This window comes from Tachysurus vachellii, chromosome 2 (genome assembly GCF_030014155.1).
Source record: "Tachysurus vachellii isolate PV-2020 chromosome 2, HZAU_Pvac_v1, whole genome shotgun sequence".
In the NCBI taxonomy this organism is placed as follows: Eukaryota; Metazoa; Chordata; class Actinopteri; order Siluriformes; family Bagridae; genus Tachysurus; species Tachysurus vachellii.
Genome location: NC_083461.1, coordinates 18,463,551 through 18,479,139, shown reverse-complemented (window position 1 = coordinate 18,479,139; position 15,589 = coordinate 18,463,551). Strand labels below are relative to the sequence as shown.

The window sequence follows — 15,589 nt, the reverse complement described above, 5'->3', positions numbered from 1 at the left end:
AGGCAGTGATTGTCTAGATGCATCTATTTAGATTCTTTCAAAATACAAGAAAATTTTCTTCTAACAGCACTTTATTCTTGAAATATTTCCCCTAAAAAAACCCCTAAAATACACAAAGGAAATGATTATGGAATAACTTTATTAGTTAAGTTAGTTAGTGTTATTAGCCAACACTAATGAAGAATACATTTTTAAGGAAGAACATATTAATGCACCAATGGAACAACGATCAGTTATTATTGCTTGCCGTCCAATCAAATCACATGCTTTTCATTATTTTTAAACAATGTTAATCGTAACATCTAGCTCAGAAGTCTTTAAGCTGGTGACACTTGATTTAGTCATGTGTAGTGTGTACTCGACTAAGACACGGGCAAAAATACAGGGTGCAAAAATATTTATTGCTAATAAACCTGCTGTCAGTCGGTGTACATTTGTGGTATATTTACAATAGCAATGTATAGAGGAATGAAATTGTGAGCCAAAAAAAACAAACATGACATTTAAATAAATACAAGAGACTGTGACTGGACATCACTACAGACATTATCAACTTGAAGGGCAAGACAGGAAATGAAATTTAAAAAAAAAAACAAAACAAAAAAAAAAAAACCTCCCAATCAGTGGATTGACCATCATGATTACATAAAGAAACCCTCTATAGAAATCTGTTTATACATTTTACACTAGAAAAAAAAAGCCCTCAAGATACAAACACCATGCTTTTAACTGGTCCACATTCAGCAACATTCAGTAATCTCCATGTACAAACCAACACTTCCAGGGATCAAGTAGTGTTTCTTTTTCACTTTGCCAGCCATCCGATTTCATCAGAATCGACAGGAAGCTGGAGGGATGTGATAACCATAATCTACCATAATAAGCACATCTGCAGGTATGATTGTTTCTACTCTTTATTAAGTAAGTGTAATTCGAGTCATTACATATTTCTCCATCCTTTGGCTATTCACACATACTAGAGTTAAAACAGTAGCTGACACAGTCATGTTTAGTGTTATGAATGATAGATGCTTCATTAAAAACAACTATTTACATTAAGACATGATTTAAAAAAAAACCAAAACAAAACAAAAAAGTCACAGTAACTGAAGTGCACAAAACGCAGACTAGAGACATAAAATCCAAACTTCATACCACGTTTATAATATGCTGTGTGCCGTGACCAGTGTGTTTCTAAGTGATTAATTACTGGGATAAAATATGGTGGACCTCTATAACATGCAGCAAAGCCAGGCTGAGGCGTCAAGTTTCAGAACTCTTTTGTGTCCTTGTTGTCAAACAAGTGGAGTCTTTGCTCAGCTGTTAAGCCTTCCTTAAGACTCTGAGAAGAGAACAGAAGAGACGAGACACAGGACAAGGAATGGTAAATGCCATGAGAAACAATGATACGTGAACAATAACCTGATCTCAGTGACATGCTGAAATTTAGTGACATGCTTCTGTGAGGAGTGAACTTATGATCTCTTATACCACAGCACTGTAGACTTCTCAAACCCGAATTTAAAGAATTGGCTACTGGTATTATTTCAATAGTGCAAGCTGTAATTCAAATAATAGGTTTATATTAACACACAGGGATTTGTGCGACAGACACTCTGCATAATCTACGATGACCAAAGACATGATCAACAATAGCTTTTTTAACACGTTGAGTGTACTTTGAGCTTTCTGGTTCCTCTTCAATCATGGCAAGTGGCTTTCTAATTTTTGGTTTATTACTTACTTCAAGAAAGGGTGTGTGTGTTCATAGACTTATAGGGGGTGACTGTTTATAGATGCTACAATGTGAGCAGTAACAGGAACTAACTTGTCTTGTGAATGTTCCACATATAAAAAATACCTGGAAATGAACAACAGTTTGACTTTGAACAGATTAAAAATGGTAAATTGTTGACATATTGCTGTGTTATAAGAGGAATCAAACACTCTGGGACACACTGTTATTGAAAAATAATCAATTATGAAATGGGATCAGCATCGCACCTCCTCAGCTTTGTTTATTTTTCTGTTACAGCGTTTCCCAGTCATGTTTTATTCCTTATGTATTTGTCCCTTGTTCCAGATCTAAAGGACTCGAGGTGCTTGCAAATGCAGATCTTCGAATGAATGCATTTTTGCAGCTGAACATGCATTACACCAGGCTTAGCTGACCCTAGGGTGTGAAACTGACACCACCAGCCAGTTTTCGAAATCACCATGTTTGGCAAACTCCTGTTTACTTACGTCATCATTAACACATACTCACTGAGCACTTTATTAGGAACACCTGCACACCTACCCGTTCATGTAAGTAACTAATCAGCCGATTGAGGAGCAGCAGCAGCAGAATGAATAAAATCATGCAGAAACAGTATCAGGTAGTGTTCAAATCAGCCATCAGAATGGGCGGAAAATGCGACCTCGTTGATTTCGACCATGGCAAGATTGTTGGTGCCAGATGGGCTGGATTGAATATTTCAGAAACTGTTGATGTGGGATTTTCACACACACAAAAGTCTCTAGAGTTTACTCAGAATGGTGCAATATTAAGAAAAACAACCAGTTCTGTGAATATAAAGGAATTGTTGGAGAGATGTCAACAGAGAATGGCCAGACTGGTTCAAGGTAGCTCAGGTAGGCATGTCAGAATGCACAGAACGTTGAACCGTGAGGTGGACGGGCTACAACAGCAGAAGCCCATGTTGGGGTGGACTTCTGGAAGAGCAGAAAGCTAAGGCTACAGTGGACAGGAGCTCACCAATACTGGAAAAACACAGTCTGGAGTCTGATGAAGCACGTTTTCTGCTGAGGCACACAAACGTTTGGGCCAGAATCCGTCACAAGTAGTGTGAAACCATTACCCCAACCAGCTGTGTGTTAACAGTCCTGGCTGGTGGAGGTCATGTAAATGCGAGGGGAATGTTTTCTTTGCACAGTTTGAGTAATACCAGTCATTGTTTGAATGCCACAGCTTATTGAAGTATTGTTGCTGAAACTGGGCTAAACATCTAAAACTGGTTTCATGAACACGACAGTGAGTGCACTGACGTTCCTTTGGGACACCTTTGGGATCTGGTGGACTGGGAGATTTGCAGCATACAAATGCACCTGAAAAACCTGCAGGAACTCTGTGATGCACCAACATGGACCAGAATCTCAAAGAAATGTTTCCAACATCCTGCGGAATCCATGCCATAAAAAAAACAAAAACATGCCACCAGGCTGTTGGCGAGCAAAGCACGGTCCTACCCAGCGTAAGTATAGCATTCCTAACAAAGTGCTTAATGAGTGTATATTTAACACAACGTTACTGTGTTTGTCCTACTAATTTGAGTGGTTTACCTGCAAACATCTCCAATTTCCAAACTACATTTTTAATGAACAAGAGAGCAAATGTTATAAATACATTATATTTTTAGAAATGTCTGTATGTTAACTTTTCCCCCCTAGGTGGATATTAGAACTAGCAGGAGGGAAAAGTTTTAATTTCCAACTCTGTAGAAATCAGCTCCAGCAACGCTCGTACACTTAATCCATCTAAAGTGAGCATCCTGGATCATAATCTCTGTATGCTGTATTATGGCTGCAAATAAACTCTACAGGGAGTAGGGAGATTTACAAGATATGAGAAATAAAAAGAAAATCACCTTTGGTTTAAAGTTTCAGTTTCAAAAAACTATTCAAAACATGGTCACAGTCTGCTATTATTTTATCAAGCAGCGTCTCACAGCACGTCTCGCTCGGTCCGTCGCATGCACGGCTTTTGACTTTATGCGCGGGTTTATCTTTAAGTTCAGAATTATTCCACAGCAAGTTACAATTCACAAACAGGGTGAAAGGAAGGGGAAATAAAACAGACAGATCAGCCACACCACTGTGCGTTAGAGAAGGGAAAGTTCAAAAGCACACTTCTCACCATTACTTACCAGGCTTTCTCCTGTAGGAAGCAACACAGAAATAAACTGGATCACTAGAATGGAATATTGCTCTTAAACACCCTAATAATAAAATAAATCGATACAGGAATTTGAAAGAAGAGTGCCAATAGTAATAAAAGATGAGTGCATAAATGTGAGTGCACAAGCGTGGTGCGTGGCGATGAACCGACAATCCCGTTCAGCATTCGGGATAAGATGCATACTGAAGATGAATGAATGAACACTTCAGTCACTGTTCCTACTGAAAGTTTGGCATCAGCACTATAGTAGCTGCCCCAATACAAAATATGTCTTGATCTAAGCTAGAGATCGCCTCAGCCTGCTTAGAACTTATTATTTACATAGGGTTAAGAAACAAAGCTACAGCATACAGAGACATCCTGAGAGACATACGGAGACATCACGTTCGATGGTATGTAAGAGTTTGGAGAAGACCCTCGTATGGGTGTGATAGTCACACTTCTACAAACCTTTGGCCCTGTATAGTAACATGCTAGTAAGAGCAGCATGATGTGAAATGTATTGCTCAGTACTACTTTGGAAGCATCTGCGCTTGTCGTGGGGGACGTCTAAAATGAAAGGAGACAGATTTCTACCCTAGCGACATTTCTATTTCAGCATCTGTACCTTTGACCTCATGGTACGCTCGGAGCGTTTTGCAGCGGCGGCAGCCATCTTCAGGATGTCTGGGTTGCTCTTTGATTTCATGATATCTGAAAAAGTATACAAGATCCTTGGTGAGAGAAAAAAATGGATCTAATTCAATCAATAAACAGAGCAGAAAATAGCATACCATCATACAATCATCATCGTGGAATGCTGCGATAGGGGTACGCTGTTATCCAGGTTATACACAGACTTACCATATCCTCCCCGCTGCACCTCCTCTGGCGTAGGCTCTCCCAATGCCTCATGGGCTAACTGTAACTGCTCCCGTAGCCGCCCCAGATCTCGCTCGGCCTTGGCCTTCACGATACTCAGCTCTGTGTAGATGTCCTTGTACTTTTCAGTCGCATACTTTTTATCCTAGCGCACGGTAATCGAAGTTGTTCAGAATAGCGGTTGAAATTCGTGATTGAATTCAATCAAAATTCTTGATATTAGATAAATACATACTCTTTGGGCAGCTTGTAGTTCATCTTTTAATGAGTTGATCTCCTGCTTCAGATACTGCACTTCTGATTCCTTCACCCTCAGCATGACCTACAAGCAAGATTATATATTGTACAAGTAGCAAGTCATTTGATTCTCTGCCTGCTAAACGTATCTATAGTAGAGCTTTACTTATTCAGTAACAATTTGCTTCATGATAACTTGTTTGTACAATTACTGCATTGGTGGTAATGCTAATTTGTGTAAATGAGCCTTGGAGGTATTTAACATTGAGTTAATGCAGCTTCAGAGTTTTAATACATGTAATATCACTCAGTTTGCTAAGGCAGTGGTCCTGGAGTCTGTTAATTGGTTTATCATCTGCAGAGAATGAATTAAGCAGGGAAAATAACAACAGTGTCAATATCCTGGAGCAGAGTTACAACGAGGCACATCAGACATCCTGAACAAAGAGAAAAAAGGTATTCAGAAGACTGTGTTAGTGTGGAGAAGATGGAGGTATGATCACACACCTCTAGTTCATATAGCTCTTTCCCCTGAATGACTGGTCCAGATTCGCCTTCTTCACTGGTCATCGATCTCATTTTTGTTATCTCAGCAGCCAGACGATTATTCAGCTCCTGTTAAGAACGCAGAACAATGCGTTAATGTACAAACACAAAGGCTAAAATGTTTTTTTGTATACAGGAAAGGGAGAGGAAAAAAAAAAAAAAGAGAGAGAGAGAGAGAGAGAGAGAGAGAGATTTAAACCCATGGCGCCAAGTGGTAGTGGTTTCTATTGCAACTTTTTCCACCGAGGCAGTTTGAGTGCTGGTTCAGAGCCAGAGCCTAATTTAGAACCAGTTATTTTGACAGCCAATAGGACTTAACAACCGCTTGTGTCAGGAGCTGTGGGCGGGGCTACTGTTAGCACATTTGATAATGTACCTTAAGTATACTAATGTTTAATACTCTTTTACTTTACCGCAATTTGATCAATTATCAGCACACATGATAGTAGGTAGCTACATGCTAAGGCCAACTTTTTTCTATGTTAAAATAACGTTATGTACATTCTTGATTACAACCTCCGTTTATACAAATTACATGGAGCTGCACGTACACGTTGGATTCGCCATGTTTGGATGCTAATGTAGGTTCACAAAGCCATGAGCATTAACAGTAAAGCAACATCCGCCATTGTTGATGTTGTGTTTGCTGCTGCTGCGCTAACGTTGCTGTGTAAGGTGACACGAATACAGTGACGTCAGAATCGGCTCTGTGATGGCTATCCAGCCGATGGAAAGGCAAACTGGTTCTTAAAAGGCTCGCCAGTGGAACCAACTTTGAGCACCAGCACTAGCTACGAACCAGCACCCGGTTCTTTTTGGTGGAAAAGGGGCATATGACCACTACTTTATGTATTTGTGGTGTGTTGTGCGTTCCTGCTTACCTGGTTGTGCGCATTAAGCTCCTGGTTCTCTCTCTGGCACTGACGAAGGGCCTGCCTCTCAGCCTCCAGTGCCTGTGCGAGGTGAGCGTTTTCCAGACATTTCTGTGAGTACTGCTCAGACAGCACTTCGATTTCCCTATGAAATGACAGCAGCTCCTCCCTGACACACACAAAGGACTCGTGTCAATCATCACTGCATTACTAAGTCACTCTTTTATTCCACGTTAAAACGTATAAACACAGACGGTGCCAATAAAAGGTCTGTGAGCAGATCGTGGCTTAGTTGTCGAATAAAAAGGCCCGTGAATGAAAAGTCTGGTGTGACCAGGTTCACCACCCTCTTAAACTTACTGCTCTATTATACATTTGGCAGCCAGGTTGAGTCACACAATCAGGCTTTGGGCAATCATCTTAAACGCTTAGTTCAATTTCTTTTGTACAGGAAAGGAAGTAGTACATAACTGCTAATACCATCTCATCAGAGGAGATAATCCTCATTTCAATTGTGATGCAGAGAACTGGATCAGGTTGAGAATGAGGACCTGCACAGAAGACTAAACGACTTCAATGGCGTTTCAGTAAACCACTTACTCGTGTTGTATGCGAATTTCCTCAATGTCTGCATTTTCAGTGTTACTATGAGCTTTCCTTGCTTTGTCCAATTCTTTCTCCAGCTCAGTCCGATGTGCATTCTTCATAGCTTCGATAGCTTAAAAAAAAATAAACAAACAGACACGTCTACACAAAGCCACAATGCTCTGGTAATTATATAAACTTCACTTTTGTGAGTTATGACAAGTTGTCACGACTCACCCGCAATGGTGGCGGCCGTCTCCTCGGCCAACAGTCTCTCCTTCTCCTCCTGCAGGTTCTCCAGTTCCCGCTGGTGTTTCCTCTGCAGCTCGTCTATTACCTTCTGATGCGACTCCTCCATGGCAGCAAAGCCTCTCTCACATGTAGCCTGTACAGCAGGCAAAGAATGTGGAATAGTTGATAGGGGGCGCCATTTAGTGTACCATTTCAACAGATTTTCTAATTAAATGCTGCCTTTCACAAGGACACCAAGAACACACACAAACACACGCACACACTCACACACAGCAGAGAGAGGTTTCTACTAAAAGCTAGAAATGAATACTCTACACTGAACACAGACAGCACATAGAAGCCAGACCGATACTTGGTATAGGTTACGTAGTTCTCACCAAATTAGAATAATTATTCCAGCCTGCCTTCGGTCTAAATGACATCCTACTGACAATCTACTTTCGAACATGACTCACGTTTTTCTTTGTCTAACGGTCGTTAGAATTCGAAAAGCATTTTTAATGGGCTTTTCCTTTTTATTTCATGTTTAATGGAAAGCAGAGCATGAGATTAAAAATGTAAACAGTAAACCACACCGCGAGATCAGCAGCGCTGCGGCCCATCTGGAGAACGAATGAACAATGAACCATCTGCAAACAATGAAAGGATATCTATAGGACGATGTTTTCATAAGCACGCCTTCAGAGCAAACTTTATTACAATTACGGTGCAAGTTTCCACACGAGGAGGTTTGAAATCCTTTCAAAAAGCGTCAGGCCAAACTTACTTCCGACGCCTACTGAATGGCACTAATCTTGGAAATCAGTCATCGAAGCTGTCCAGCTCTCTGCAGGCCTGATCGGAAGAGCATACAGGGCGTTTGTTTTCATATGGCTAAGTCCCAGGGATAGAGCCCTGTCTCATGAACCTCTGCTTTAAAAGCAGCCAGCTCCCACTGTGAACAGAGGAACTTCCTGTCCCCACATCACAGCCACACCTGCACTTGTTTATTCACCCGTTCCCTTTGGTGGAAAATCTAATTTCCTCTTCTGTCGGGAATATCATCCGACGTAGGGTTTACGAGTGATGTACGAACAGAAGGTTTTAATATCTTGCATTTAGTTCAACCTGAAATCATATTCTATATCTAACACTGCACACCAAGATAAAAACTTTACAAATACCCACCTACTAACTGCTCAACTCTTACATTCAAATTGGGTTTGAAAGTCACCGGACATCAAGTTAACATACTGATAAATACTGAAATCAACCTGAACTGACAAATATTGTGAGGTATGACTAATAATGCTTGAGTCAGTAAAGACAGGCCTGTTGTATAGTTTAGAAAGAACTACAGAAACAAGGAAACGTTAAATCCAGCATACGAAAATAAAATGTCATGTGACCTGCATGCAGCCTGACGTGGACAAAATGCGAGTTGCACAGCATTCTTCTTCTAATCTTGAATCTAATCAAGACAACAGGTTGCTTATATTTATCTCCTCCACTGCAGGGTTTATACTATTTTAAAACTACAAACGAGGTTGATTTTAATTGATTTCCTTTTTTTTGCCGATTCCTTTTTTAAGCGCTCTTTTTTGATTGCGCTGATACCCCCCACCACCACTTTCTTTTTTTGAGGAACTCTCTCCATTTTATTAAGTCAAACATTCTATGTGCTATCGAAATGGGTTCCTCTACACACAGCCAACATCAAAAGCTACAAGCATGCCTAAGGTTAACGACCATGCAAGGCTGTAGATGAATTATAAGGGTGAAGCAGAAAAGGATGGTAGGATTAGTAACTGGAGAGGATGATGGGGAGAAAAAAGGGCAAGTCGGAAGTTGCCACAAGGGTACACAAGCCATCACGGATGGAAAAAATGTTTTTTACAAGGAACATCACGACCTTTAGGTTTTCCAGGTCTCTCTCGTATTTCAGACGCAGTAACCTTGCATCCTCCTCTCGATCTCGCCGCCTGGTCTCTTCGGTCACCTGCACCACTAGCTTCTGGATGCGCCATTTGATGGAAGCAGCGTTTAACTGTCCATCATCTGGAACGTCTGCTCCAAGAGACCCGATCACGTCATTAAGCTCGGCCAATTCCTGGTTAAAATGCTCCACCAACATGTTGCGCTCCACTTCATTCTTCTTCTGTAGATTCTCCATGCATACAGTCAAGGAGTCAATCTCTTTAACGTTCTCTTCGGATCTCAGTCGCAGTGTTTCCTCGCTCTTGGACACTTCCTCCTTCAGCTTGGCCGCTTCTCGCTCATAGGCCTCTCTCACTTCTCGAAGCTCCTTTTTGTGTTTTGCCACCATGTCTTGTAACTGAATGGCCTTGTCCAACGAATCAATCGGTTCACCCTCTATGTGGATGCACGTCACTGGCTTGGAGTCATCGGCGACAGGGTTTTGGGTGCTTTGAGTCGACAGTTGTTCAAGCTTCAAATGAAGCTCTAGGTTTTGCTCTCTTAACTGAGAACAAGAAGCACAATCAGCTGTTGGACCTTCGACGTCAGAGTGCCTTTCATACTCCGTTTGGAATCTTTGCCGTATTAGGAGATATGTGCGAGTTACCTCCAATAAGGCATCTCGAACACATAGAGACCACTGTGCCTGACGGCCACAACTAGGCGTTAAAACCAAAGACTTGAACTGTTCATTTGCAGGTTCATTAACGGCTGAAGCGATCTGATTGAACAGGGCTACTTTACTTTGTAAGTTTTCAACAAGCTGTTTCATAATGACGTCAATAACCTTCTCATCTCCTATTGCATCTTTATCAGTCTGCATCTCTGCACGTTCGGTGTTTACCATGCTCTCAATGGTTTTGGTCACAGAAAACAAGATTTTATTTTCTGTTAGCATTCGTTCTGCTATATTTTTGACGACAATTGCTTTTTCGCCATCTCCTTTACCCACTTGACTTTTCTCAATGCCACTTAAAACTCTATCCAAAATCTCACGCTCAAACAACGCTATCATCCTTCCTGTCAAATTCCTTCCCACTTTACCTTCTTCAAAGTCAATGCTTGATCCATCAAACTCATCCTCACTGGACTTAATCAACAAAGCTAACACTTGATTAAGAGCATCAGACCTCCTCTTGAAACCTTCCAACACTTCCTCCATCACACCATCGCTCTGCATCAACTCTGGGCACTTACTGTCGACTCTGCATTCGTTATCAGACTGCACCTCCTCCACAGCTCTCTCTTTCAACATTCTAATGTCCTCTTTAGCCTCTGAAAGTGCTTGGTTAAAAGCCTGTTCAGCTTCTTGCTTTTCTGTCTGGAGTTCCGTGTTCTGTGCTTGAAGCTCTCTGCACATTTGTTCCACAGATTGAAGCAACGTCTCCTTTTCAGAAAGCTTCGACTCGATTATTTCCAGATGATGCCTAAGGTGGTCTTTCTCAGACTCCGATGACTCGCCGTCGTTTTCGGGCACCTGAAACCCGAGACCTTTCAGAGTAGCCTCTTTGAGCTGCAGCTTCTTTTCTGTGTCTTTCAAACTATTCCCAAGTACCTCCAACTTGATTAGTGCCTCCTCAAGCTTCTGAGATTTGTCAAGGAGTTCCTGCTCGTACAAATTCTTAACAGCTTCTTTGTCTCCTGGCTCAATCACATCCTGATTTTCTCTGCTTTGCTGATACCGTTGCCCACTTTGAAGTCTGTGAAGCTCTGCTTTCAGTCTGTCTATTTCTCGGTCTGCCTCTCTCAGCTGGTTGACTATTTCCTGATATTGCTGGTTTAGCGCTTCATTTTCACTTGTTAGCAGCTCGACCCTTTGACATAGACCACGGTTCATCATCTGCGTCGCGTCGTCCTGTTGACAAGGAGATATACAGGGAGCTTTCTGGACCCTTCCTAACATGTCTTCCATTGTGATAATTCGAGCCTCATAATCCCGAATGCTGTCCCCGGCCTTGGCCAGACTCATCCTCATGGTCTCGTTCTTCATTTCCTGCTGAGTTTTGAGACTTTCCAAAAGTTTTTGACACTTCATTAGGTCACTCGATTGATCATGTTCATTTGCGTCTGGAGGGAAATTGTGCAGTACTGGATCAGTGTGACAGTGCAGCAGTTTGATCAACTCCTTAACCGACAACGGTTTACTACAATCTATCAAATCCTCAAGCGCTCTGATCTTGCACTCGTTATCCAGAAGAACAAAGGTGACAGATCTCGTAACAAGACTAGAAGAAAGGATCTCAGAGGTGGATGGTGTTTTGGTGTCAGAAAGGTAAGGTTCCTTGGTGCATAAGTGTGAAAGTGAAAGGCCAAGCTGTGCCTGCATGTTGCGCTTTTTCAGTTCTTGCAGCTGGAGAAGCTCTTTGGTTTCCTGGTACTTCTTTGTTAAGCTCTGAGCTTGAGAACTAACCAGTTCTGGCTTCTTCATCTGGGTCTTTGTCTCAAGACTCAAAGGTGACTCCAGCTTGGAAAAGGGGACCAGACAGTTGGTTAAAATTTTTTTAGCAGAGGTGATTACGGATAATTTAATTTGTTGATCACATCAATAATGTCTCTGAAGAGTCGAAGTATATTTACATTACATTACATTATCCTTGCCCAGTTATTAAGGTTAAAGTAAGAATGGATATGTCTAGCTTCATTCATTTAATGATGCAAATTAGTGCGCTGGAAAAAGAGGTTTAATGGCTATGGTTAGTAAATCACGATAGGGCATGCACATTAAATGGTTAGAGCTAATCCATGGAGTCAGTACTGCAATATTAGTGCTAGTGTTTTAATTTGAAACAGGCTGCATACCGTTACTACAAGCATGTTGTTCTGAACTCTTGAAAGAAAAAAAAAAAATGCCCTGACGACTCTCTGAACAAATAACCTGAAGGATTTCATTTTATAGACCAATTTTACAACCATGGACAGAACAAGTTGTGCCTGATCATACATTTTGGTCAAAAAAGATGGTCCAAAAAATGGTCCAAATTAAAATATGCCAAGCTTAAATATAAAGCAGCCCACCACATACCTGTCCAACCAGCAGCTACAGTCGAATAAAAATCAAAAGCACCAAAAAATATTCGGTCTGATTTTGTCTCCCTACAGATTTAATGAGATGATGTAACTAAAGCCAAATTATTTTGCTATGGTTACAGTCTACACGTCTTAAAAAAACACGATGTTTTATTTTCTCTTCCATTTACAAGAAAAGCAGCCATCAAGCTTCAAAAACTGACAAACACAAACACCCACAGACATACAATGCAATTTTTTTTAACCTAAACCATTTGGAAGCATATTTTAAATTGATGAATGAACATTTAACCATGAACATGAACGTCATGCGAGTTTCCCCCATGCTATTATGTACACTCAGTGCACCCAATGGCTACTTGAATAGGAACACCAATCAAGCCAATCATGCAGCACGAACAAAACGCAGGTCGAGAGCTTCATATATTTTGGTTTTTAATATCATTAACATCGTCCAGAAAGCGCTCGCATGGACTCGGATTGGTTTGTTGGTGCCAGACGGGACGGTTTGAGTATTTCAGAAAAACATCCAGCGAGCATTTGATCTGCTAGCTACAAGCTATAAGAGTGCAGTCAGATGACGATGGCTAGACTGGATCGAGCTGACAGGAAAGTTTAACTTAAATAAATCTTTACAACCATGGTATGGAGAAAAGAGTCTTTTGTTGTGAGTCTTTTTTTAATATTTGTGAAGCAAGTCTCAAATTTGCGACTTAAGTCTGACTCGAGTCAAGTCGAGCCCCCCATCTTTGAATCATTTAACTCAAGTCAGAGTCAAGTCACGAGTCATGAATGTCAAGTCAAAGTCAAGTCGAGTCTTTAAATATTTGTCAAGCAAGTCTCAAGTCTCAAATTTGCGACTTAAGTCTGACTCGAGTCCCCCATCTCTGACTAGTCTATTCAAACTGTTTGCCCCTGTCCTACTCTCAAAAAATCTGTTTCCATGTTTATTTGTTTGGCTTTACCTGCACCATTTTGTGGAAACTATAGAAATCACTGTGCATGAAAATCAGATGATTTCTATAAATCATCTGGCACCAACATCCACACCACAGTCCAAGTCTCTGAGCTCACATTTCTGCTCCGTTCTAATGTCTGATGTGAACGTTATCTGAAGTTCGTGACCGGTAATTGTGTGATTTTGTGCTGCCACATGACTGTCTGACTGGATAATGGCATGAATGAGCAGGTGTATATAAAGTATGTATATAACGTATATATAATGTATATAAAGAATATAGCACACAATTTATATATCGAGTATACTTATTGGTCTAAAATTTGCCATAAGTACTAATCAGTGATAAGTAACGGTAATAAGCAAAATGAACTATTAATAATGGAATATCTGCAGACCTTTAAGAGCAAACACATTATAATAACACATCAAGGTCACGATACACAGGCAGATTTTTGAGAAGAGATGATGGACAATATCACATGCAGCATAAAACTGTATGGAAAAATGAAAGCTGAAGCTGCCGTTGTGTCTAAAACGACAGGAGAAGACACAAGTAGAAGCTAAAAAGGGATCGGGGAGAAATTGGTTTGTTTACATGCAAAAGGCTCTTAACATGCAAGGCACTTTTTGGTAGCTTTGAGTTTATGTATTATATATTAAAAAAAAAAAAAAAAAAAAAAAAAAAGGGAAAAAAAAAGGTTTTTTTTTGGTTCTCAAACCAAGACATGCAAAGTCTGTTTAATGGAAATAAAGGCGGTCTTTGCCTGCATCAATCTTTAAGACTACTGTAAAAAGGACAAATTTGGAAAGAATTTGACCTTACCGGTGAGATGTAGCCAGTGCGGATCTGATTCTCTCGGTCCAGAGCAGCTTTGAGCTGGTTCTCGAGCTCCAGCTTGTGCTGGTTAGAATCCGCCAGATGCTGGTGGCACGTGTCTAACTGTGCTTTCAGATCTTCTACCTGCAAAGGCACAAAGTGAAACTCAGCATCATCTTTCATTACCTAACTATTATCATCAGACGAAGGCAATAGTCATACTGCAGGAATTGTTTATAATAGCTTAGAAATAAAATGTGCCGCTTTCTGCTATTTAGTTTTTTCCGAATCATTTGGCTGGTGCTTTTATCCGAGGTGCCTTCTAATCATTGGTCCAGACTTTAATTGTTTTATGAAAATTGATGTTTTGAAAAATACACAAAATCATTAACATGCTTTAATTATATTTTAGAACACATCTCAGTTTTAATGAAAGAATGATGAGAGAAAAAAAAATGCATCTTACCTTCAACAGATTTAAATATTATATTGTGCACTATACAATTATTTCTACTCGAATCACAACTGTCTGATTTGCACAGGCACAACATTTCAGAGATGTGACGCATGAAACAACACAAAAAAAGCATGTATGACAGACTCACGCTTTAACCCAAAGACGAGTTTAAAGCGTGATGTACCACACCGACATACCCCCTTTTTGTAGCTCTCTAGTAGTTTTTCGAGGTCAGTCGTCTCTCTGGTCCTCAGTGGCGAGGACAGCGCTACTCTCCTCTCCTCTCGGATTGGAGTTTTCTCCACCTGCTGCCAGCGCCGCTCGATCTCATCTTCCACTTTCTGCTGACGCTCTGGCGAGGGCAGACAGACGCTACCCACAACCGTGTGGGTGCTCTCCGGGTCCGCTCTGCTGGTGTCAGGCGGACATGGCTCAAAGATCAAGCTGCCAGTCACACACTCATACCTCCTCCGTCTCTCCTCCCTCCTCTTGTTGCGTTCACTGTCGCTAAGCTGAGCCTGAAGCGCATCAGCTTCATGGGCTCTCTGCTGAGCCAGCGCCTGCGCGATGGGCCTGAACTCGGCCCAGTCGAACGTTTTGGATCGTCCTTCACGCCGCCGCTCACGTGCGCGGCTCTTTCTGGGCTCACGTTCCACAGATGACGCCTCGGAGGACGGAGAGTCTTGAGTAATGTCTGGCCGCGTAAGATTCTCCAAGGGGCCAAAGGATCCATGTTCATCTGTCAGACTGACCAATTGTGTACACAGAGTTTAGTTATGTTTAGACTCTTTAGGATTTCTTTTGTACAATTTCTCTTCAATTGTAGATAAACACATACAAATAGAAAAAAAATCATTACAAGCCTAAACAGCTTTTGTTTCTAAAGCTAATCTTACAGCCTCCTCCTGGCTACCGGATGAGCAGTGGCGTTATCTATGACCATCATGGCTACCCTAAAAACAAATCTCTGTGCTTCTCTGTAAAGATCAGCAGTAGTCACCAGAGGGCAAAGAAAAAGACAAAGATCTTGGAAAAACAGACCACATTTACATCAGCAAAT

General features: G+C 41.1%; 1 protein-coding gene across 3 annotated transcripts in view; it reads right to left on the bottom strand.

Moving 5' to 3' along the window:
- Nucleotides 1–382: 382 nt before the first annotated feature.
- Nucleotides 383–15,589, bottom strand: part of mprip (myosin phosphatase Rho interacting protein) — a 36,697-nt gene continuing 21,490 nt past the window's right edge. For 2 of the 3 annotated variants that reach the window (XM_060861566.1, XM_060861574.1), the window contains exons 14-24: nt 14,727–15,276; nt 14,079–14,216; nt 9,203–11,731; nt 7,297–7,444; nt 7,075–7,192; nt 6,484–6,643; nt 5,564–5,671; nt 5,055–5,141; nt 4,802–4,964; nt 4,566–4,651; nt 383–1,342 (exon numbers count right to left, since the gene is read on the bottom strand). In XM_060861566.1, the coding sequence (XP_060717549.1) occupies nt 1,271–1,342; nt 4,566–4,651; nt 4,802–4,964; nt 5,055–5,141; nt 5,564–5,671; nt 6,484–6,643; nt 7,075–7,192; nt 7,297–7,444; nt 9,203–11,731; nt 14,079–14,216; nt 14,727–15,276 (4,159 nt within the window). In that variant the 3' untranslated portion in view covers nt 383–1,270. Of the gene's footprint in view, nt 1,343–3,916; nt 3,938–4,565; nt 4,652–4,801; nt 4,965–5,054; nt 5,142–5,563; nt 5,672–6,483; nt 6,644–7,074; nt 7,193–7,296; nt 7,445–9,202; nt 11,732–14,078; nt 14,217–14,726; nt 15,277–15,589 lie in introns of all 3 variants that reach the window. The other variant, XM_060861582.1, reaches the window with a different exon arrangement.